The sequence below is a fragment of the Drosophila obscura genome, unplaced genomic scaffold, assembly GCF_018151105.1.
Source record: "Drosophila obscura isolate BZ-5 IFL unplaced genomic scaffold, ASM1815110v1 contig_137, whole genome shotgun sequence".
Taxonomy (NCBI): domain Eukaryota; kingdom Metazoa; phylum Arthropoda; class Insecta; order Diptera; family Drosophilidae; genus Drosophila; species Drosophila obscura.
The window spans coordinates 686,406-712,321 of record NW_024542721.1 but is presented as its reverse complement, the minus strand read 5'-3'; the positions used below and the strand labels follow the sequence as shown (position 1 = coordinate 712,321).

The following is a 25,916-nucleotide window of genomic DNA, read 5'->3' as shown; positions in this document are numbered from 1 at the left end:
TTGAGCGAGGAACTGTAGGAGCTAGCATTTGTGCTGCGAAATGTCATTTGCATTCCAGAAACATATATTTAGACAGGCCATTTAAACAGATTTCTGTTTGATTATGAGCTCCAGGAGGAGATTTTGGTTGCGCATAAGCTCCTGCATCGTTTTTTGTATTGCTACCATTGTGTTTGTTATAGTTACCAGCATTGACTCAATTCCACTAGGCCATTGGGATGGATTAGCAGATTTCTGGGAGCTGATTTGATGCCTGATGCTGCATTATTCCAGCTGTGGTTGGTTGAAGTGTCGGCTTAGAGACTGAGGCGTACGACCCGTTGTTGTAGCTTAACGCCTGAGCAAAAGAAACTCCTGAAGTCGTAGTTAATGGTATATATGGTAAGTTTTGTCGGACGACCGGGTTTCGAGCTGCAGATATTTGTTGGTTTAGACGATTTTTCAATTCTTTATAGACAGGACAACCTCTATAGTTGGCAGTATGGTTTCCCCCACAGTTGCTAAATTTTTTGGCAGATGGGTCGTCCTTATTTACGGGGCAGGCCTCAATGAGATGAACATCACCACAGGCAACGCAGACTGCCCGTAGAGTGCAATAGGTTTTCGTGTGTCCATATTCCTGGCAATTTGTGCATTGGACCGGTCCATTTCGTTTGTGTGGTTCCTCAACGGTGATCCTACGGTGCAGTAGATATTGAAGCTTGTATATTGGGTGAACTTCATTTTTATATATATGCATACTTTCAGGTGTCAGTTCTACTTTGAACATTGGCTGGGGAATTTTATTTCTTTTTATTATATTCATAGCCATTTTGACTTCGAAAGCCATATCGTTAAGTCCATCAATTATCTCATTGATTGGGACTGTTGGTTCGATTCCTTTGACCACTTGTAATCCTTTGCTACTTTTAAGTTGGCAGGTGTAGTAATTAATTTTTTTCATTTTCGAGGTATTTCGCAACTGAACGATAGTTTTGTTCGTCATTGACTTGTATTTTTGTTTCATTTATGTTACCCCTTTTTATGGGCGTGACATAGAATGTGTTTGCGCCAATTGTCTCAGTTATTTTTTTGACCAGTTCAGCACAATTTGCCTGTCGAACATAAATATGTGGCGTTCTTAATTTGTTGGCCTTGGGTGTTTGGGCGATGTCATCTCCATTTGGGACACTTAGTTTCGTAAATCTATTGTTGGCTAGTGCCTTATGTGGCACAGTGTTCTCGGTTATTTTAGTTATTTTGTTGCTGCATTGTTGTTCTTCACATTTTGTGGGCTCAATTTTTTTTTGATTTGCACATAGCGATCGAGCCCAGTCTGAATTAACGCTCCGTTAGCGTTTTTTGAACTTATTGGTTTGGAGAGGTGGGGCTTGTCGCAGTGGGTCGACAGTATCGGGCGCTGAGCAATTGCAGTGGTTGTTGTTGTGGTTGTTGTCGTTGCTGCGGTCGAAGACACAGTTTTGAGCGAGGGCATTGTACTAGTTGTTGTCGATATTAGCAAATCGCTGGTTAGGCAGTACGAGTCGGGGGATGGGCACTGAGCACTCCATGATCCACTTTGCAATGCAGGGGAGAGAGAGCGTGCTCTCTCCTCGTTCACTTGCAGTGATCCGACGCTCGTCTTGTTACTGTTGCCGGGTGTGGCTCACTTTGGCTTTGGTTACAGTGCTTGTGCTCTTTACCGAGCGGGTGCTCTTATACGTTTACATTTGTTCTTTTCTCACTTAAACTCTCTGGACCTAAATCTTCTCTTCGAAAACTTGCATGGGTATTTGAAGCTTCGGCCCTCAGCCTTTTTTTCTTGTGTTCATAAGAGCTTATCATTTTCGTTAAAGGTGAAGCTGCTATTGACAATGACGGTATGGATACTGCCATTCAATAGATATGTTACAAGCATGCATTGATTTCTTTTAATTACTTACTTTTTTTAGATCTCTCAAATTCTTTAGGACGCCTGCGTCTAGTGTGTATAGTATCGCGTCTCATTGAATGTGGTCTGTTGATTCCGTGAAGTTTGAAATATAGTCCACAGGCATTGCAGACCATTTCTCCTCGAACACTTCGCCTCCAAATCGTTGTGGTAAGAGTTCCACAGTTAGAACATGACATGTCCTTTTGAACGCCAGGTAAGGCATTAAAAATGTGAATGTTCTAAAAATGTATAAATTAAATTAATATATGTATATATTGAAGTTTATTTATAAGAACCTTTTTATCTTTTGTTTCTGCTGGTTCGAAATCTGAATGATTGTAAGTTTCCGACCCCTTTTCATTATTTGCATCGCTGCAATCGGTTTTAGTGGGAAAACTTTGTTTTCTTCTACATGTTTTTGATTTGCTGGATTGAGCATCTGATAGGTCCTGCAAGTAAAAATATATTTATTTGAAGCACACATAAAAACGCGAAGGAACGTGTGAGTCGCTTCTGGGGACGCGACTCTACTTTTCTACCCGTACTCAGTCAGTATATATATTTGTGAGCTTCTGATTTATGTGGAATTTTAAAAAATGTTACATTTAAAATTTTTTTTGCTACATCTATTATCGACATCTAGCAGGCACTCGCGCACTGATCGAGGCAGAGTGTGCGCGCGAGAAAGAGAATGAGTAGCGGGTCGCTACTGAACCGATCTAATTCAGATTCGACAATCTGGTAGATATGGTCATTCTCTACGATACCGCGTTTTTAGTTTTATCGTATCTTTAAAATTGTGCCTGCCACTGATTTTTGTTCTTTGTGGGGGCGGAAGGGGGCGTGGCGAAATTTTGTAATACACTTGTAGCAGTGTGATATAACATGAGTCTGGAAACACAATTTGGTTGCTCTAGCTCTTATAGTCTCTGAGATCTAGGCGCTCAACAAGACAGACATGGCTATATCAACTCGGCTATTGATGCTGATCAAGAATATATATGCACTATGGGGTCGGAAACGTTTCCTTCTCTGCGTTGCACACATCCAATTTTACCACAAATACAATATACCCCTTAACTCTTTTTGAGTACAGGTATAAAAAGAACATGCAATCGGAATTAGGTTACCTTCAATAGCGCTATAGGTTCTTCAGGTACTTTTGTAAATGATACTGTTGACGGCACTGGAAATACGAAGGGCTTCATCATGTTACGGATCATCTCTTTCGCATCTTCTTCCTTGTTTTTAGCTAAAAGGGTTGAATAACATATTTTATATAAAGCTGGTGTTGAAAAATTACCCATAAAGACTATATCCAAGGTATATATTACAAATCTATATTACAAATATTTTTTTAAATGTTTTTTGAGCTACTGAGCTTCTTCAGTATCGTAGTTTGCGATAAGTTTATACAAGTCGATGATTGTTCAGTTTAATACATGTACATTTTTGTTTTTTCAAGGGGACACCCCCCTGTTCTGTTCTTTGTTATTCAATAAAATTATACAATTATTTTCAAATTTTTGGTTTAATGTTTGGGGGTTGCTACCATGAAAAGGAAATACACTTTTTTGGTTAAAAATACATTAAAAAAAATTTAATTCGTCGGTTTTTTCAAATAATATTGAAACTTAGAAACTATTTCATATTGATAATAAGGTATTTTTAATTTTTTTTACTGTTAAAAAATTAACGATTGGTGAAAATCAAGAAGTTCAGCCCAGGCTGATATATTTATTTAACTAGTTCGTGCAGGTTTTTTTACTGATTAATAACTGATTAATGATGATATAAATGGTATCAACATATGTGCAATAGATTTCACCAATTACACCGCCTTTTTTCTCAGAACCGACTTTTCTGGGGGTTCGGGGGGTGGGGGCCGGGGGGGGGGGGGGGGCCGGGGGGCTGTTCCACCTGCCGGGCCGGCGGACGGGGTCCGCCCGTTGTTTGGGGGCTGCCGCCCTGGTTTTGGCGCCACGCGCCGCCCCCGGCTTTTCTGGTTTGCTTCCCCTGATTCCCGGTGCGGGTTGGCCGCGCCTCGGGCGGCCGGGCCCGCCCCGGGGCCGGGACGGTTGCTGGTTATCCAACTCATTCCGCAAAAAAAATTTTGTTTGAATTTTCTTGATTAAAATTGTTTGTAAAATTCGGAAGCAACCTCTAAAAAATAAAAATATGTAAATTACTATTAAATCCAAGGTAATAAAACAAGGGGGTGTCCCGTTTGAATTTCGAAAAAAAAATGTTTGGCCCATCCTATGTGGTGTATTATGGATCGGCAGAATATTAGCGACTGGTGTGCGGATGTGAAAGCGAGAGCTCATGACGCGTCAATTGATCGACTCAATACAGGGTCGAATGGAGACGCAGGGTTGGTTCAAGACTGTGTCAGATAGAAGATGAATTTCATGATATGCGAGATCAATACTACTCAAGGGCAGGCGGGCCAAATTGCCCGTGCACGAGGCTTCGAGCAGAGCGCAAGAGCGATCGAGAAAGCGATAACGAAAGCAAAGGAAAGATAGAAAGGCGCGATATAACTACGCGAGACATCGGCTACATAAGCTTCTGCCAAGAGGGAGCATATACAAGTTAACCAAGTCAACGGACCAGAGCCGTATATGTAACGCTTGGACCAGCGCAGAGGGGAAAGTCGTAGCGCCACCAGCAGTCATATTGGGGAGAGCTACAGCAAATAAAGCGCCATCTAGGTCTAAGGGCTGGGGGCAAGAGAAAGTTCAAAGAAAGGCAGTGATAATTTAACAGACTTAATTGTCAACTTTCTCGGGAACACCTCTTTTGGGAGAGACCTGAAGTTTTCAGCTTGCCTCGTGGCGTGGCTTCGATCTCTGCCCTTTTTGGCGACTGACCAGGTCGTTTGACAGCAGTATATTTTCAAGTTCATCTCCAAAAAATAGTCGCAAAACAAAAGCTATCACCCAGCAGATCGAGGAAAGAAAAATTTGATTTCTTGAGTCGCCAGTTTCCCCAGTTTAGGTAACCAGTCAGCATTTTTTTCACCTGGCTGGGGGCTCGGCTTTGGAACGGCTCGAAGCTGCAGAGGGAGAATGGAGCGAAACGCTAAGATCAATTGGTCCCCATTTATTTGGACGATGGGACGGCGACGCCAGACGGCCAAGTTGCCTACGATTTTCGAAATACGCCCCCAAAAAAGACGATTGCATAGGGAAGGAACCCAATCTCAACCCGGCGACTAATAAAGGGGTCAACAAATTGCAGCAGCCATAATATAAACCTTTATTTTTTCCGGTCTCAGTTGATAGACAAGCACAGCACTCAAGCTCGGCTAGTGAGAATTATTTTTTTTTGACGAGCCCAGTATTTTTTGGAGAGCGCTAGATCATCAGCGGAACGTTAGTGTTTGCAGCGGTCTAACCGAAGTCAGTCGAGTTTTATGGCGGGAATTGTAACTCGATAATTCTGTGTTCTAACTTGACGGGAAAATTCTGAAAAACTCTTGTGCCTGAGAGCTATCTTGGATAGAAATATGTTTTAGTGTTAAGTGAGTTCAAATAGTTTTATCACTCAAGCTATTATTATTATACTATTAATATTATTATTATTATACTTTATTATTATTATTATCTATTACTTTATTATACTTTATTATTATTATACTTGTTGTTCCATTTTGTTTTCAAACTGTTGTAATTGCTTGTGTCTAGTTTTAAATGTTTACTTTTCAGTCCAAATTTAATTACACAAGGGAACAAAATTGAACTTGTTGTGTGTTGATTTAAAATTGATTGAAGTTATTTACTAATTTGAGGTCGCTGATTTCAAATATGATCTCCATTTTTTTCCATCAGATCGTGTTTTTAAGTTTTTAGCACTATTAATACCTGTAATAGTGCTATTGACTTTTTTCCATCAACAAAAGTTCAACGAGAAGGAACGTGTGAGTCGCTTCTAAAGACGCGACTCTACTTATACCCGTACTCAGTCAGTATTTACATTTTTGAGCATATGATTTTTTAGAATTTTAAAATTGAAAAAAAAAATTGTACATATATTCTACATCTAACATGTAGATTGTACATGTACCATTTAGATTCTACATCTACTCCGCTAGGGTTTGCTCGCGGCAGAGTGTGCGAGCGAGAAGGCAAATGAGTTGCGTTGTCGTTGGAAGGAGGGGGCAGGGGATGCAACTGAAAATTAATTTCTTAATTCTGGCTATAATTATGATCCGATCTGATTCAGATTCGGCAGTCTGGTAGATATGGTCATTCTCTACGATACTGCGTTTTTAGTTTAATCGTATCTTTAAAAATGTGCCTGCCACAGATTTTCGTCCTTTGTGTGGGCGGAAGGGGGCGGGGCGAAATTTTGAAATACACTTGTAGCAGTGAAATATCACATGAGTCTGGAAACCAAATTTGGTTGCCCCAGCTCTTATAGTCTCTGAGATCTAGGCGCTCATCGAGACAGACATACAGAAAGACAGACGGACAGACAGACATGGCTTTATCGACTCGGCTATTGATGCTGATCAAGAATATATATACTTTATGGGGTCGGAAACGTTTCCTTCTCTGCGTTACACACATCCACTTTTACCACAAATCTAATATACCCCTTAACTCTTTTTTGAGTACGGGTATAAAAATGTTGGCCAAGAATTTTTTTTTTACCGCAAAAAATTATGAAATTTTCATTTGAAAGCTTAATATCTTTCAGGCGTTAAGCTGCAGATACAAAGGGTCTGGGTGGGATTTATAGCTACATTTGTCAGCTTTTCAGAACTGCAAAGTTATATGCAACCAGATATAAGATACTTAAGTTATATGCAAAATAGAAGCACTACTTCTGAAAAAAAAACATTAAAAAAAATACCAGATTTAAAAAAATTCTTTTAAAAAAAACTACACCATAAAAAGCCATAATTCGTTAAAAAAATGTAAACCCTGAAAGATATAAGAAAAAGTTATTTTGGACCACAGCCTAATTCTAGTGTTGACTAGTGTAATTTTAGTATTAGGTCATGAGGTAAATCGAATTATTTATTTGAAAATGTATGGGTTCAAAAAACTTTATTGTACATTTAAAAAAATTACAATCTTTATCTTGCCTTACTTTTCGCAAAATTACAATACTCGACAAAATTTAACTTTTTATTTACGCTTCTAAGAGAACCGACTTTTTCCGATAGATTAAATTTTTACAGCCGTACTCAAAAAGAGTTAAGAGGTATTTTAGATTTGTGGTAAAAGTGGATGTGTGTAGCGCAAAAAGGGAACGTTTCCGACCCCATAAAGTATATATATTCTTGATCAGCATCAATAGCCGATTCTATGTCTGTCTGTCTGTCTTAAGGAACGCCTGGATCTCAGAGACTATAAGAGCTACAGCAACCAAATTTTGACTAATGCAGACTAATGCACTGCTACAAGTGTATTTCAAAATTTCGCCCCGCCCCCTTCCGCCACCAGAAAGGACGATAATCTGTGTCAGGCACAATTTTAAAGATACGATAAAACTAAAAACGCAGAGAGTGACCAGATGGCCGAATCAAATATCGTTCAACCCGGACATCGTCTGCGACAGCACATTCCGCCACAACAGCAGAGATTCGAATGTACACACATTCGAATCAACATCCGGCGAGGACCTAAGCCAGCAGTCTCCGGTGTCGAAACACTATTTTCACTTTATGTACATTATATACTAAGCTTTCGGCCCTATAAGTAGGGAAAAGATTAAATAAAAACTTCAGTAATTCTTTGCACGAAAAGGAGAGTCGTCTTTATTATTGAAAGCAGAAGCCCATCATATTGCTGAAACCCATCCTATTGGACCCATGCTATTGGGGAACATCATCATCATAAGCTCACAGTAAAGTCGCGTCCAAAGAAGCGACTCACACGTTCCTTCTCGTTTTTTTAAATTTATTTTTTGTTGTTTATAGGTGCATATAAATTAATGAAGAAAAAGGCTCATCTGAAATTGGTTGATAAACCCTCCGAAAATCGTATTTTACCGTTTGGAACGTTACTCCAGCTTACTCCAATTTTATGAAGAATACCTTAAACGACGCTTAATTATACAAGTCGAGTTCATGCTTGCATTTCAAACAGAAGTGAGGAGTGAGAGATTTTTTGGTGATTTTTTGGTCAGAGTCTGGGCACATGAGCTTGGGGGCCCCTTAAGCTCAAGGGCCCCGGTGCGCCGCACCGTTGTGCACGTACGTAGCTACGCCACTGGGGCGGAGAGTAGCGTTTATGATGCCGAAGAAAAGAGATGTTTTATCGGTATCTGCGTTGTTTGTGCCATTGGTAAATGTTCCATATGCTCTATGCTCCGCGCAATCTTAAACAAAAATGAGAAGGAACGTGTGAGTGTGAACTTCTGTGGACGCGACTCTACTTTTATACCGTACTCAGTCAGTATATAAATTTGTGATTTATGTAGAATTTTAAAATATTTTACATTTTACATATGTTAATGTGTGTTTGTGTGTGTGTTTTGGTATGCATACGGTACATAAACCGTCTACAAATTTGTCGTCGTAACTAGAACTTGAACCAGTTGGACTGCGGAGAGGGATTCCTACGTCGAGCAAATGAGGGTCTGAAGACACGGCGACAGCCTCTGTTGATTGCAGTTGTAGAGAATGAGTGAACAGGCAGTGATGGTACTGTTTCTGATACTGATTTTATTCAACAAACTTAATTTCTATTTATAGGCAACAAAAGGTACAGAAAGTGCTGAGTCTAGTAAGAATATGGTAAAAGGGAATTGGAATTAATATTGAATTAATTTGGATTTAATATGATATTGTGTTATTGGGCAATTGTGATAGTCAGCAATTGCACCAGTGTTTTTGCCCTCTGACGAGCGATCGCATCGTTGGCAGAAATTGCTGCAGAAGCGGTTATTGTTGACTCAGCTACAATGCCTTGTCGTTTGTTATTATGTCTCCCGTTACATGGGTCGACCTGACTTATTCGATAAGTGTATATTATGTAATATTAATTACTGCATAAATATGCGACTGAACATTCTCCCGGCCGTTGAACTGGTGTTCAACCATCGCCCAAGTCGACTGAAAAGCGGCGTGGAATGGGGATTGGGGGTGATGATCCGCGTGGCTCTGCTTGGTTGATTGTTGACGGCCTTGGGTTCCATGATTGATACTTCTTCCGGAGAATGAACGCAATAATCAATAGCATTGATATTGCTAGGGCAGCATAAGTAGCGATTTGATGATGCTGCACTGTGTTGAGATGGTGTGGCAGCCTTTGTTGATTGATTGCCACTAATTGCAGGCGTAAATCTTCCAATTCTTGAAGATAATTTGATGTCTGGTTCTCCAATTGTGCAGTTGCTGGCGAAGGGGGTGTCGTTGGTAAGCGTATGTCCCCAAATCGAGTGTAGGTTGATTTGATTTCACTGATTGTTGTGCTGAAGGTACTGATGCTTATTTCTGTATTGCGAGCAGTGCATCCAGGTGACAGTGAGAGCAAGCCAGTTCCTTCTAGTTGTATGGTTGATGGAGACCCGTTGCAAACTGCCTGAAGTCTCATTGTAGAGTGTGTTGCAAAAATCCATTTATTTGCTTGCTGAGTTTTGGACCACACCATGTCCGCCTTCGTGTGGGTCACTTCACATAAAGGTGCTGTTTTATTGTTAAACAGCTGAAACTCACAGCGATTGTCGACATTGAAGACTGTTTGATGATCAAAGCAGATGTATTCTGCGTTGAGTAGTTTAAAGCAGCGTCGAAATTCTTCTGGAGTAAATCCCATGAATTGATCTCGGTGAGTGTTTACAGTGATTATGGTCGTTTTGAGATTGAACAAGCTCCAACTTGTTGAGTCCCAGACTGGAATCGGCATGATACTGAAAACTTCGAGCTGAAATGTTGAAACTAACGGTAGTGTCACCTTGAAAATTACGTGTGTGGTAGTCAGTGTTCCTTCGGCTCGCATTAGCCTGTATAATTAAATCACAACACATTTTGTGTTGTGACAGGCAGCATTTGATCAGCTGGCAAGTGATCCAGGATTTGGTCTAGTTGCTCTCTTAATTGCTCAGGAGATACTAGCGTTGGGCTTATTGTCCGATGGTGAATGCCGATTAATACATCAGATATGTCAGACTGCATACGTTGAAGACTCGTTGTCAGCAGAGTTAGTTGTGCTGTGAGCCCTAGGTATGACTGAATTAGATGATCGCCATGATATGTTCCTCTTTCTCGGCTGATGGTTGCCACTTGTTGTTCCAATACCTTTAGGCGGTTGTCCATGGCTGACTTATCCTTCCTGATCACGTTAATTGTGGAGTCGACAATTGACGTTTGATTTCGTAGTAGACGTAGCAGAAAGTCTTCGTTGGTTTGTACCTTTTCGATTACTTTGGCCATTTTCTCAGCATATGTAGAGTCAAGTACACCGAAAAGCTGGTGTGCCACGTTTCCTACTATATCCAGCGGTGATCTGCGTTGTCGAGAGGCCTTCATTAGCATATTTCCTGTTTGTAGTTCTTTGTAAAAATGTTGAAAGTGTTGAAATATGGAGTTGCACGCTGGAACATTTTTTAGTTCAGGGCACATGTGTCTTAGTTCGGACATTCCGGCTGACATGACTTGCATATCCTTCCAATATGGATCCAAGTCGTAGTATATAATCATGGTCCATTTGGAAGTGGTCATTCTTGAGGTTCCAAGTTTCTCATAGAATATTCCAGGCTTGTTTGCAAATTGCGTCACATTCATTGATTGTGAAAATGCTAATGGCAGCATGAGAAGTAACACTACCAATGTGGATGTTAGTGTAGGTGATGATAACCTTTTTCGCTGTGTTGGTGGCTCCTCTATTTCCGCAATGTCTTGAATAGCATTTTTGGAGCGTTTTGTTGCTACCTCCTCTGAGAATAATGGGGCGAGACGACTGATGGGGCGTTTGTATACGCCGGACGATGTTTTGACATCAACCACTCGTACATGGTTGTCTTGCCCAGGATAGGTTTTGATGATGCGACCCATTGGCCACTTCATTACTGGAAGGTTGTCTTCCTTCACCAAAACTAATAATCCTTCGGTCACGTTTGGAGCGGTGGTTTTCCATTTATGGCGAGTTTGTAGTTCGTGGAGGTATTCCGTAGACCATTGTTTCCAAAATGCATGTTTTAAGCGTGAAACCAATTCCCAGCGCTTAACCAGAGTTTTCTCTTGACGATCGGTGTTGACGTCAGGTGCTGCGGTCAAAGGTTCACCGATCAGGAAATGCCCTGGAGTAAGCGCACTTGTATCCGTTGGATCATTTGACATTGGAGTTATGGGTCGGGAGTTGAGAATTGCTTCAATTTCGATTATGACTGTGTTCAGCTCCTCAAACGTCAAGGATGCTGTTTCTGTGGTTGTAACTAGCAGCCTTTTCGCTGATTTTACCGCAGCTTCCCAGAGGCCGCCAAACGATGGGGCCCGAGGAGGAATGAATTTAAAATCCACTTGTTTTTTGTTGCAATGATTTGTGATCAGTGCATATGCCTTTTCGCTAAATATTGCTTCTTTCAATTCCTTTAGCTTGTTATTTGCGCCGACGAAATTCGTTGCGTTGTCGTAATGAATAGTCTGACACTTCCCGTGTCTGCTAAGGAATCGGCGGAGTGCTGCCAAGAATGCATCTGTGGTTAAGCCACTTACTAACTCCAGATGTACAGCCTTTGTGGAAAAGCAGCAGAATACGGCAATGTATGCCTTATCTGGCCGTTTTCCTCAGATTTTATGGTGGATCATAATTGGTCCACAGTAGTCAACGCCTGCATTAAGGAATGGGCGTGCTTGCGTGACTCTTTGTGCTGGAAGATTGCCCATGATCTGGTGCATCAGCTTTGGTCTGGCTCTGGTGCATGTAATACAGCTATGTATGATGCTTCTAGCCATCGTCTTGTCGTTGATAATCCAATATTGTTGTCTTGCGATTGCCCTTAATGCTTGGGCACCGCAATGCAGATTTTCCTCATGAAGCTCACGCATAATCATTTTGACTATTGGGTCGTTATACGGTAGCAGGATTGGATGTTTTGCGTTGAACGGAATTTGAGCTTCTTCGAGTCTTCCGCCAACTCGGATGAGCTCATCATCTCCTAGTAAGGGAGATAACGAAATGATCGAACTCTTTTTATCCACTGTTTGATAGCGTTTTAATTGTTTTAAATCCGCTGTGAACTCAACTTGTTGAATCGTTCGTAGGATCATAGTGCGAGCACGCCTTAGTTCTCCTGCGCAAAGTGTCGTTGTAGGTGCTCAATTAGTTTTTTAGCAGAAGCGAAACATGTACGCTACAATACGTTGTAGTTTGTTGAACGAGTTGCTATGTCTGCATGTGTATAACTCTTCTCCGAGAGAGCTAGATGCGAGTGGCAAGCTGACATGCTTAGCCTTTCTCTCGAGATTGCTGGGCTCAATGATGGGTGGTTTTGTCCATTTATCTCCTGATCCGTGCAAGAATAATGGTCCGTATAGCCATAGACTATGATCCCTTAGCTTGCTTGCTAGGATTCCTCTTGAATGGACATCTGCTGCGTTGTTGGCTGATGAAACATGACGCCATTGTAATTGGTTCGTCAATGCCTGGATTTTGGCGATTCGATTTGCCACGAATGTGTGGTATGTGGACGCCGATGCGTTAATCCAGGACAGTACAACGGTGGAATCAGTCCAGAAGCTTCCTGATACTGTGTCAAGATTCATATGGAGATCCTTTCTAACTCGATTGGTGAGTTCGGCACCTAAAACTGCAGCGCACAGTTCTAGACGTGGTAGGGATTGTTTGGCGGTGGGTGCTACTCGAGATTTTGAGCATAATAGTCGTACAGAGACCTGATTGTTTTTGTAGGTGGCTCGTATGTACACTGCCGCGCCATAGGCTCGTTCCGATGCGTCTACAAAGGTATGTAGATCCTGGGTGAGTGGCACTTTTCCATCATATACGTGCCGGGGAATATCCATTGAGTTTAATGATTGTAGGTCCTCCCGGTACTCCTTCCATTCGTTTTGGAGTTGTAATGGCAGTTCATCGTCCCAATCGAGTTTAATCTCCCACAGCTGTTGCATAAATATTTTTGTCTTGTCTTCATAAATTCCACATAGCCGTTCCAGGTGTCTGGTGAAATCCGTCGCTCTAATGCCAGTAATCGTTTCGTTGCAGTTTCCAAAGACCCCCCCAGGGCTGAAGAGTGTTCGGAAAAAGGGAGTTTTACTATCAACCTGCCATCCGATGCTGTTTGTAAGTTCTCTATAAAGTGAGCTTCGCAATGTGCTTCGATTGGCGTGCGTGGTTTTTCTTCCGTCTCTGAGTTGTCCAGAGTCCAGAATTTTTCCATTAGCTCGTTGAGTCCAATTGCACAAATGGATGCGGAGTTGTGTGCAGACCTGATTTTTCCTGCCACAATCCATCCCAATTTTGTATTTTGCAGCAACGGACCTCCTGACTTTGGCTGCTTTTGGTCTGGGAGTAGTAGCGAATAATAGTGTTCTGCTCCGATGAGCATGTCGACCTTTCCCGGTTTATAGAAATCCGGATCTGCCAATGGGCAATTGTTTGGTATGTTCAAGTTCATTTCATCGAGTGCCTGCGCTGGTTGATCAGCAATTATCTGAGGTAGTACGAATGCTTCAATTCTTTGCGTAAATCCGCCGTGAAGTGATTTTATTAGAAAATTTACTCGTGCTCTGCTGGTCTTTGACTGACCTCCAATTCCTTCGATGCGTAATGTTGTATCATTAAGTTTTACTGACAACATTGATGCCATTCGTTCAGAGATCAGGTTGATCTGTGATCCTGAATCCAGCAAGGCTCTGAAATTGGCTCTCTGTCCATTGTTTGCATCTACTGCTACTTTTGCTTTAGCTAACAGGTTGTAATTATTGTTACTTGCTGCGCCAACCGTCGGTGCTCTTGGTTCTGTACTTACGCCCGATGGTATGTCCAAGTGCAGCAGTGTATTGTGTTTTTTGTCGCATTTGAAACATGTCCGACCTGGGCATGCATTTGTTTTGTGGCTTGTTTTAAAACAGTTGACACACAATTTCTGCTTTTGTACCCAATTTAGTCGTTCTGATGGTGATTTGGAGCGAAACTCATCGCATCCGTAGAGCCAATGGCTTGCCTTCTTGCAGAATGAGCAGAGAGGCGTCTTCGATTTTCCAGTATTTACTGTTGCACATGTTGTGCCTTTTGGCTCTTTCCTTGACATTTGTGTCTTTTTGCCTGTTCTTAGAACTCGAACTCTTTGTTCTAGGAACTGAAGCATTGTGTCCAAGGGCTGTATTTCCTTTGAGCTTCCCAATGATTGCTCGTACAAGGCTCTGTTAGTGACATCCAGCTTATTTTTGATGACGGCAATCAATATTGGATCCCATGTGGATATATTGATGCCCAATCCCTTTAGTGATGCCAGGGATTCGATAGTTGTAACGTACAACTCTTTTAATGACTTGGAGTCGTCATTAACTGTGTTATAATTTAGGAAGCGGTTTAATACCGTGCTAGCGAGGTCTCTGGGATTGTTGTATGTATCAATCAGAACTTCCCAGGCGCTCAAATAGTTTTCTTCCTTTAGATCGATATGTCGGATCAATCTTTCTGCCTCTCCAGGTACGGTTGTTTTCAGATACCACATCTTCCGAACTGTGGGCATGTTTGTTTCATGTATCATACATGAAAACAGGTCATAGAACTGGGACCATTTCAGTATGTCCCCATCAAACTTGGGAATGTTAATGCATGGAAGCTGCACGTCATTAATGTTTGATGTGGCTGGTTTTGCCAATGCACTTTGAACCTCTTTTTCCAGGGTCAGGTAGGCTTCCATGTTGTATCCTCCTTCCTCTGGGTTATCGTATTCTTCGTGAATAGTAAAATGGACTTCTGAGCTTGAGTCCATAGTGATTTTATCAAATCACTTGATGTACGTCCTCCCGCCTCTGAGAATTGTCTCAGAATGCGTTTTATGGACGCTACTATGGCCTTTTGTCGGCGACATAGTGAAGGCAATTTGCTGTAAGTCTCCGTGGTGACAGCGTGTTCCTCCATTTCGCCTTTTACTTGGGGTCGGGGTCACCAAATGTTAATGTGTGTTTGTGTGTGTGTTTTGGTATGCATACGGTACATAAACCGTCTACAAATTTGTCGTCGCAACTAGAACTTGAACCAGTTGGACTGCGGAGAGGGATTCCTACGTCGAGCAAATGAGGGTCTGAAGACACGGCGACAGCCTCTGTTGATTGCAGTTGTAGAGAATGAGTGAACAGGCAGTGATGGTACTGTTTCTGATACTGATTTTATTCAACAAACTTAATTTCTATTTATAGGCAACAAAAGGTACAGAAAGTGCTGAGTCTAGTAAGAATATGGTAAAAGGGAATTGGAATTAATATTGAATTAATTTGGATTTAATATGATATTGTGTTATTGGGCAATTGTGATAGTCAGCAATTGCACCAGTGTTTTTGCCCTCTGACGAGCGATCGCATCGTTGGCAGAAATTGCTGCAGAAGCGGTTATTGTTGACTCAGCTACAATGCCTTGTCGTTTGTTATTATGTCTCCCGTTACATGGGTCGACCTGACTTATTCGATAAGTGTATATTATGTAATATTAATTACAGCATAAATATGCGACTGAACAACATATTTTTGCTACATCTGTTATCTACACATCTAGATTCCACATCTGAAATGTAGATTATACATCTCCTCCGCAAAGGTCGCGCATTGTACAGGGCAGAGTGTATGCGAGCGAGAAAGAGAATTAGTAGCGTGGCCTCGTGCTGGAGGAGGTGGGGGAAGCAACTGAAAATCAATTTCTTTATTCTGGGTATAATAATGATAAGATCTGATTAAGATTCGGCCATCTGGTAGATATGGTCATTCTCTACAATACGGCGTTTTTAATTTTATCTGCATTGCACACATCCACTTTTACCACAAATACAATATACCCCTTAACTCTTCGAGTACGGGTATATAAAACTAATTAAAAAATAAATTTAGATAAATGTATAACATATGTACATACATATATCTATACATATGTATGTACCTATCAAAATTTTGGATGCCACAGATTTTGGTCTATTGTGATGGCGGATGGGGGCGGGGACAAATTTTAAAATACACTTGTAGCAGTGTGATATCACATGACTCTGGAAACAAAATTTGGTTGCTCTAGCTTTTATAGTCTGTAAGACCTAGGCGGCAATCAAGACGGACATACGACATACATGGCTATTGTGAGGTCTATTTCAGGCTGAGGTAAGCATCAGTCTGTCCAGGGTCCGCTACAAGACAATTTGTAGTTTGTAGGTGACTTCAGGAGTCGGGCTGGCTCGTAAAAGAATGTAGTAGGCAGCGAGAAATGATGAGGCGACGGTTTTGTTGGATTGTTCTTGGTTTTTATTTAGTATTCTGGTTTCTTTTCATTCACTTTCTTCATTCACTTAAATTCTGCTGCTTCAACTCGTGGGTGAATGGTGCGCTGGTGGACTGCGTAGTGCAGTGTCTTGGGTGTGTGACTGAGGGACTGCGTAGTACAGTGTCTTGGGTGTGTGACTGAGGGACTGCCTTGTGAAGTGTCTTGTGTTTGGGCCGATGGACTGCCTAGTACAGTGTCTTGGGTGTGTGACTGAGGGACTGCCTTGTGCAGTGTCTTGTGTTTGTGCTGATGGACTGCCTAGTGCAGTGTCTTGAGTTTGGGCTGATGGACTGCCTAGTGCAGTGTCTTGTGTTCGGGCTGATGGACTGCCTAGTGCAGTGTCTTGAGTTTGGGCTGATGGACTGCCTAGTGCAGTGTCTTGAGTTTGGGCTGATGGACTGCCTAGTGCAGTGTCTTGTGTTCGGGCTGATGGACTGCCTACTCTTTCGGCCGATCTTGGCCCTTTTATGCAGCTGGCGATCGCACCTGAGACCCGGAAATAATTAATTCTTGCTGACTTAAGGTTATTGGGTAATAATAATTGTAGGGTGTGGTAACTAGGTCGAAGCTTGATGCTTCGTTGACAATTTTTAGTGAGTCAGGGTGGTTTTGCTGATGCTGCAACCCGGAAGGTGCAGTTGGGAATTGGGTATTTGGTTTCAAAAGAAATGAGTTTTTGCCAACTCTGCAACGCGGAGGTGATATCTGAATTTGGGTCGATGTTTCGAGGCCGAGTGGTTGCGAAATATCGCCAAGAAGTGGGTGACCGAGAATTTCGTGCTGTGGTTTTCGCTGATCGAGAGTTCTTAATTTTAGTAATTGCGTGCGTTGCTTAAGACTATTTTATTTCCGGGGTGCTGACTCACCGCTTTTTGTGAGGAGAGACTTGGCTAGAGCCATGGTTCGCTAGCTCTGTGTATATCAGTTAGATTATTGTCTCCCGCCAGCGGGGATGCGCTGACCCTTCGCCGTTTGTGACGAGCCATGGCTAGAACCATGGTTCGTTAAACCCCCCCCCCCCCCTTTCTTCCGGGTGGGTGATGGAGAGATTAGTGGCGTCGCTTGGCGGGTGCTGAGGTTCGCCATTTTCCTGTCCTTTGGCTTGTGCCGAGTCTCCGGATTCGTCGCTTTTAATCTCGTCACTTTAGCGTGGCGTCGGTAACGTTATATTTTCTACTGCTGCTGTGATCGTGGCCTTTCTGCTGTTCTGGGTGCTTTGTAGTTGGTGTCTGCTTGGTGGGTCGATTATCCCATATGACGATGGTTTTCTCGGCGGTTTTCTTCGGTCGTTCTTTGTCCAGGCATTCTTGAATCGTCGGTGCTATGTCGGGTGGCCAAGGATCCGTCGGTAGTTCTGGGTCGTCTTCGGTGGGTTCGATGGCTCCGGGGTCAAACGTTTGATTCTGGTCTTTCGGTAGGATGGGTCTGTCGAATGTAAATGCTTGGATCTGCGGGGCCAAGTCCGGCGGCCACGGCTCCGGGACTGGTTCGGGCTCATGTCCGGTTGGATCGGCGGCTTCGGAGTCAAATGGCTGGCTGGGGTCTTCGGTAAGAGGGTTGTGTCGAAGGCGCTGGGCGTTTCGATCCTCCGTTGGTAGTCGCTTATGTGGGCGACGATGGGTGTGGCGTTGGCCGTGGGTAGATATGTTTCATATCTCTGATGCAATACTTGGGTGGTATTGGCGGTCGTTTGGCTCATGAACAGGTGAGTCTCGGTGATTCCTCTTGTTTTGGACCAACAGCTGGTACGGGCGACGAAGATCTCGGACCTGGCTCTAGGCATGGCTCGGTGCATGGCGCTAGCAGTCAAGTCGGTACGCGGAAGGTACTCCATTGTGTTGGCGAGGATCGGTGTGGCGTCGGCCGTGGGTACGACAGAGCGGCGGTCGGTGCATCGTGGGGGTATCGTCCTGGTTTCCGGGCCCGCGTTGAGGGGCTCTGTGGATATCAGTTCAATTATGGGCCCCGACCAGCGTGGGGTTAGCGTGGCTGTTTCCCGTGTTGCTGGGCTGTCGGATGGTGGTTGCCGTTGTCCTTTTTCGCTGCTGGCGGTCGGTTTTGAGGGTGTCCGTGCGTTCCCTGCTTCCGATGCGGTTTCTCTGCGTGCTTGCTCTGTTGCTTGTCTTGGACCTGGGCTTCCTGTGTCGAGCGCCGGGTTCAAGTGTGTTTGTCTCGTGTGTGAGATCCTCGTGGTTTGTTTGGGGTGTGTGTACCCTGTGGTTGGCCTAGGACGCGGTTGCTCCGTAGTGACCGTGGGACTCGTTTTCCCGATTGCTTGGTTGTGGTTGGCTTGTGTTGGCCTCGGATTCGTGTTCTCCGTTGAGGGCCGGCGTTTCGTATTCGGTGCGATTGGTTTTGGTGTCAAGTGCTGCGTTGCGTTATTGGGTGCCGTGTGCGTTGTGGTAGGTCGTGGACGTAGGTTCGTTGCGATTTGTTGGGGTTTCTGGTATCGGGGTTCGGCGTCTTGTACGTGGATAGTTGTAAGCACGGGTTCAGTGGGCATGGGGTTACGGTCTCGTAGCTGTAGCATCGTGGAGCCGCATTGGATCGTCGTTTCGGTGGCACCTAGGAAGTCCATGCCGACAATGACTTTTCCCAACATGTTTGGCAGGACCAGGAGCGGGATTTGAACCTCTCGTTCATCCAGCTTGATGTGCGCCAGTAGAACTTGTGAGATCTCATTGACCGAGCCATCGGCCAGGCGTATGCAGACGCATGCATCTTGCAGGTTGGTGTTGTTGTCTAGTTGTCGGGCGAGGTTTGCGCTGATGAAGCTTCTGGATGCCCCGGTGTCGATTGTGGCTTCCGTTGCGTGTCCTCCTATGGTCACAATCGCCACTATCCGGCCGTTGCTCACGTGTATAGAGTTCTTTAGTCGCGGGTTGGAGGGGGCGTCGCTCCGGGCTGATCCCGTGTCAGTTGGGGACGCATGTCGTTTCCCGACGTGTTCTGGCGGCAGCAATTTACGGTCCGTGTGCCGCGTTTTCCACATTCCCAGCAGAATAGGATGGAGGGATTATGGCAGTCGTATGCCGCATGCCCCGCTTCACCACACCGGCGACAGGCTGCGCGTGGGTTGGTGATGGGGGTCGTGATCATGTGATGGGCTACGTCGGGATTCGCCGTACTGTTTGGATGAGCTGGTGGTCTCCCTGGTGTGTGTGTCGATGCCCAATGGGGACTCAGAAATGGCGTCTGGTGCGAGTCGCAATTCCTCGGCTCTGAAGCCGGCCTTGCGTATCTTGGAGTGTTCCGCGGGGGTGCGAAAGTGGTCGGGATGGTCCGCTCTTGGATGCTCTCGAACTCGGTGGCCAACATTGTGAGCTGTGCTAAGCTTTGTAGTTCGTGTCGCCGCACGTACATCTGGTATGCTGGCAGGGCGTTATCGTAGATCCTGTTCAGTTCCTTGGTTGCGTCGTACCTGGCGTGGTGCATGAGTAGACGTATCTCGATGAGGTAATCCTTGAACAATTCTCCTACCGCTTGCTTGCGGGCTCGGATCTGGTCTTCCAATTGTTCAAAATACCGTGGCGGCAAGAAGAAAGTCAAGAATTCTTGGCGGAAATATGCCCATGAGCTGCCTTGTAGTTGGCTGGTGCGGTACCAGCGACTTGCCCGATCGGTGAGAAGCTCTGTCATGGCCCGAGGTAGCTGATTTTTGTCCACCCCATATGAGAGAGCACGTTCCTCGAGTAGTTCGTCCTGTCCGTCGAACCTGATCCCCCATTTCCGAATCTGTTCCGCGATGTGGGCGGTGGAAGAGTCCATGGCTGGCACGATCCTCTGGGTGGGCGAGCGGCTGGTCTCCGTAACTGGAGGTCTGGGCAGATCGGCTGGCGTTACGATGCGTGGTGGGCAGGGTGTGCTGTACCGCTGTGGGGACTTGTAACCCGGCTTTTGGGTCGGTTTTCCGCTGGTCAGACGGCCCAGGAGTGGTGGGCATGGGCGACTTGGAGCGTCCTGCTGGTCTGGCGTATTGCCGTTCGAGGTCTGCCAGTCGAACCCAGGCATTCTGCGAGAGTGTTCCGGCGACTAGTGCGGCGAATCTCTTTCTTCGTTCCTCGACTGTTCCGTCGTTTCCGAATCCGAATTCCTCGGCCAGGACTTCCAGCTCATCCCGCCGGAGTTTGTAGATCCAGCCGTTGGTGACTCCTGGATTGGTATGGTGTCCCTCCGGGCAAAATTCGTCGGGTTGACCGGCTCCGTGGGCTTCCATGGTGTGTTTCTGTGGTTAGTAGCACTGACTTACGTGTTGTTGGTGGTATTTCTGCTTGCGACCGGATTTTGCGTTTTGTGCTTGACGGTTATTGATCCTTGCTAGCCTAGTCTCTTTCAGTGGCCGTGGGTCTTTACTCCACAAAGCTCCGTATTAAGGTGTTAGTCTCCTTAAAGTCACCAAAAGTCCCTGCTCGGGCGCCACTTGTGAGGTCCTATTTCAGGCTGAGGTAAGCATCAGTCTGTCCAGGGTCCGCTACAAGACAATTTGTAGTTTGTAGGTGACTTCAGGTGTCGGCCTGGCTCGTAAAAGAATGTAGTAGGCAGCGAGAAATGATGAGGCGACGGTTTTGTTGGATTGTTCTTGGTTTTTATTTAGTATTCTGGTTTCTTTTCATTCACTTTCTTCATTCACTTAAATTCTGCTGCTTCAACTCGTGGGTGAATGGTGCGCTGGTGGACTGCGTAGTGCAGTGTCTTGGGTGTGTGACTGAGGGACTGCGTAGTACAGTGTCTTGGGTGTGTGACTGAGGGACTGCCTTGTGCAGTGTCTTGTGTTTCGGCTGATGGACTGCCTAGTACAGTGTCTTGGGTGTGTGACTGAGGGACTGCCTTGTGCAGTGTCTTGTGTTTGGGCTGATGGACTGCCTAGTACAGTGTCTTGGGTGTGTGACTGAGGGACTGTCTTGTGCAGTGTCTTGTGTTTGGGCTGATGGACTGCCTAGTGCAGTGTCTTGAGTTTGGGCTGATGGACTGCCTAGTGCAGTGTCTTGTGTTCGGGCTGATGGACTGCCTAGTGCAGTGTCTTGGGTTCGGGCTGATGGACTGCCTACTCTTTCGGCCGATCTTGGCCCTTTTATGCAGCTGGCGATCGCACCTGAGACCCGGAAATAATTGCTTATTGCTAACTTATGATTATTGGTGACAATAATTGTGGGGCGTGGTAAGTGGGTCGAAGCTTGGTGCTTCGTTGACAATTGTTAGTGGGGCAGTGTGTTTTTGCTGAGGCTGCATCCCGGAAGGTGCGGGCTGCAGTTGGAAATTGGGTTTTTGTTACCTCCGCATCGCGAAGGTGATATCTGTGATTCGAGGCTGAGTGGTTGCGAAATATCGCCAAGAAGTGGGTGACCGAGAATTTCGTGCTGTGGTTTTCGCTGATCGAGAGTTCTTAATTTTAGTAATTGCGTGCGTTGCTTAAGACTATTTTATTTTCCGGAGTGCTGACACACCGCTATTTGTGGAGAACCGTGGCTAGAGCCATTGCTCGTTAGCTCTGTGTATATCAGTTAGATTATTGTCTCCCGCCAGCGTGGATGCGCTGACCCTTCGCCGTTTGTGACCATGGTTCGTTACACTATATCGACTCGACTATTGATGCTGATCAAGAATATATATTCTTTATGGGGTCGGAAACGTTTCCGTCCCTGAAATACACACATCCACTTTTACCACAAATCTAATATATACCTTAACTCTTCGATTTCGGGTATAAAAACTGTATTTTGAACGAGGAGGAGGAAATGGGAAGGAGCTAAAAGGTGGCTCTATCGGTAAAAACCGCGAAACAGAAATTTTACTAGCCGAGAATCCTCCCATAACTAAAAAATAAACATTGTTTGGTTACGCAGCCAAATAGTGGACAAATGCATAGATTATAGCCAGAGGTGCAGCAGTAGAGTAAATCCTTATTATTGTTCGTTGTTTGCACTGCCCACTGTACTAAATTGTCATTTACCTACAAACTCATGCACGCATTCATGCTCCAGCACGGCAGCAGCCTATGCAGCCGTTCTCTTTCGCCTCTTCATCTCGCGCCTTTCTTTTTTTCCTTTGCTTTGCTATCACTCTCTCGATCTATCGCTCTCTCGCTCGCATTAGGGCACGGGCAATTCGGCCGCCTGCCCTTTGATTCAGTCTGGACCTAGCAACCACTGCACATCGTCTTGGAATCAAGCTATTCAATCCGACACCCCGCGTCTACAATCTGACCCCGTCTTGAATCCAGCTAACTTTCCAACCGACTCGTCATCAACCTAACTCGAACCTTTCGGTATCACATTGACTCTGTATCGCCTTCTATACTGTTTACAACAATAAACCATATTTAATCTAAACAACCATCGTCTCGTTAATAAACATATCGCAAAACTACGCTAGTGAAAAAGCTCGCTAGCTCAACAAACATCTTTCGAAGAAACTTAGACTTATTATGTTTACATTTTGTATTGGCAAAAATTAAGCTTTGAAATTCAATTAAAAAATAACCATGTCCGACCGCCAAATAATTTCTGCACGTATATTCTTGATCAGTTGCGGTCCATCGAGGGTATTTTTTCGCGATTTTAGAAGCATAGGCCCGTAGATCGAACATTTATTAGATTTATTATTAGATTTCTCTAATAATGAGAATAGGCAAACAATGCAAACAAGTTTACCACCCCGAATTGCCGAGGAGCATCCCCAGCCGGGATTACAAGCGTGCGCCCTCCCATTCCGAACATAGCGCCTTGTTCGTTACATAGACCCAAGTATCATATAACACCGGCCAAATTGATGACCCAGCATTCGGCCGGATGCTCGTACATCGTCCCTCTCACCGTAATTACCAACTATAATTGTGGCCAGCCCCTTTTCCAGGGCACATTGAAGAAGCAGAGCGGCCGCGAGCCCCTCTCCACCACTGTTCAACCGGAAACTATAACGATATTTATTTACATATATGGAGATTACAATGTGGGATTACAGATATTAATAGGGATTTACTCTACTGCTGCACCATGCGCATCCTTTCGCTTGTGTTAATTTAATTTAATTTAATTCCGGATTCCGCCGGGCTAATATACAAAATTCTCGTGTCAAGGTGTTTTCGTTTTAACTCCTAACAAAAGACTCGACCGATTTTAATAAAAATTTGTTTTGTATATTTATTAGGTATGCAAAAAATATTTAACTGGAAATTGACCTGTACGCATTGATAGATTTTGGAATAGAAATATTTTGACCACTTTCCAAGAATCAGGAAATATCGATTGCGTCAATGATGTTTTCGATATGTTGGTTATGCATGTCAATATATTTTCCAAACACAATTTTATGAAATTCGGATTCATATCAACTCCAGTGACATTTGACTTAATTACAATGTTCTAGGGGTAAGCCCCCTGCGCACTTGTTTCGGTTCAGATATTTGATTTTTATTTACTTATTTCTTCTTCATCGTTCTCTAGCACAGATAAAATATATTAAAATTCTACAATATTCATAAGCTCCCAATCTCAGCACCTTCCAGTATTTTATTTTTAACTGCACTTACTGTAACGTAATTGTTCGTTTGTTAAAAGTGTTAACTTAAAACACATTTGATATGGACAGTTCATTAGCAATAACCAATGCAAATACATCTCAGGTCCTTAGAATTCTGGTGGAGCTAAAATCTGGATTGCAAATCTGCCATACCAAAGAACAAAGCTTGCCAAATTTGAAGAATTCAGACATATGTTCATCGACTCTGGTGTGGATGTTATATATGTGTCCGAAACTTGGTTTGTCCCGGACTTAAGTGACTCGTTAATTGAATGTAGAGGGTACAATGTATATCGTTCTGATCGTGTAGGGCATGCCGGGGGCGTTGCAATATACATTAATAACAAGATAGCTGCAAAACTCGTCTGTAAGCAAAGACCAGATAAGCTCCATAGAATATATGTTTCTAAAGATCACCATCAATAGAAGAAAGTTGCTCCTTGGTTGCATATATCGACCAAATCGCAAGTTTCGATTCGAAATATGACTACTCAGACCTGTCATGACTAATTATTGACATTTCCTTGACCTATACAGACTTAATCACCTGCCAACTTTATCTGTGATAATCTTAGAGAATCCCGATCGACAGAGAGCATGTTGAGCCTTGGCTTAAATATAGTGAACAACCAAATCTCCACAATCTTTACAAAAACCAGAAACACACTACTAGACCTATTCTTTGTCGACAGTGCTGACAAAATTCTACTATATTATCTGGACGTGGATATGCAATGACTGCACCAACAAGTGGCCCACGCGACACCAAGCCGGCAGCACAAAGACAACTATCTCTTTCGCCGAAACTAAATCGAACTCTTTGCTAGCATACGACAGTTAACGTACTCTTTAACATTGTTTTGCTTGCCTCTGCCTATGCTATTGTGAGCTGAGGAGAGGCCCGCATGAGCCTCGTCTGCATTGCATAACTAATTTAATTCGATCAACGCCGTAATCGGCTGGTTTTCGTTGTCTCGAGCTTGCACAGTCATGATGAAATTATACAAGGTAATCCATTTCCGCAACGCGCTCTCTTTTCGTAAGTACGCTCTCTCATTACAATTAGCTGCTCTTTGTCGTAGCTATTGCCGTCTATCACTCTCTCTCTATCACCTAAATCTCAATAGCTGTTGTTTCTCTCTCGCTCTTGTAACATTCTGTGCAGTAACGCTCTCACTTATAAGCTGTTGCTGCAACCATTTTCCTCTCTCATCTCAATTTTACCGCGTTTTTAGTTTTATCGTATCTTTAAAATTGTGCCTGCCACAGATTTTCTTTCTTTGTGGGGCGGAAGGGGGCGTGGCGAAGTTTTTAAACACACTTGTAGCAGTGTGATATCACATGAGTCTGGAAACCAAATTTGGTTTCTCTAGCTCTTATAGTCTCTGAGATCTAGGCGCTTATCAAGACGAACAGACGAACATGGCTATATCGACTCGGCTATTGATGCTGATAAGGAATATATATACTTTACGGGGTCGAAAACGTTTCCCTCTATGTGTTGCACACATCCACTTTTACCACAAATACAATATACCCCTTAACTATTTTTTTAGTACGGGTATAAAAATTGTACTTAAGTTTTTTCCATAAAAGTCCAAACTTGTTTATCCAAATGACCGTTTGGTTCTAATATGGCCAGAAGTGACCTAGGCCAGAAACATAAATAGCACCCCTCGTATTTGGATCGATAAAAAAGGGCTTAGGAAAGAATTCCTTCGCACCAATGCACTATGGGCTTTGACCACTTTTTCTGGCCACATTTTTATTTAAATATTGTTGACCTAATACGAATACATTGTCTTTAATGTTATGCAGTACAGGGCGCAGTTAATTAAGCGTTAGTCAGCGTTTGTATGGGCCAAGTTGGTGGTGTTTTTTCGTCTTATAGTGTAGTTATATTCATTATTTAATTGTTTTTACAATGGGTTCGATTCAGAAGGTATGAAATAGTTTATGTGTTTGCTGTTAAATTGTGTCATAATTATGTTAAATGACTCATTTTTACAGTTAATTGTGACGTGTTTTGGGGCGTACAGTGA

General features: G+C 43.7%; 1 protein-coding gene across 2 annotated transcripts in view; it reads right to left on the bottom strand.

Moving 5' to 3' along the window:
• LOC111080316 overlaps positions 1 to 25,916 on the bottom strand; it is a 99,279-nt gene that overhangs the window by 23,662 nt on the left and 49,701 nt on the right. For both annotated transcript variants that reach the window (XM_022375856.2, XM_022375855.2), the window contains exons 4-6: positions 3,043 to 3,164; positions 2,209 to 2,361; positions 1,923 to 2,151 (exon numbers count right to left, since the gene is read on the bottom strand). In XM_022375856.2, the coding sequence (XP_022231548.1) occupies positions 1,923 to 2,151; positions 2,209 to 2,361; positions 3,043 to 3,164 (504 nt within the window). The remainder of the gene's footprint in view (positions 1 to 1,922; positions 2,152 to 2,208; positions 2,362 to 3,042; positions 3,165 to 25,916) is intronic.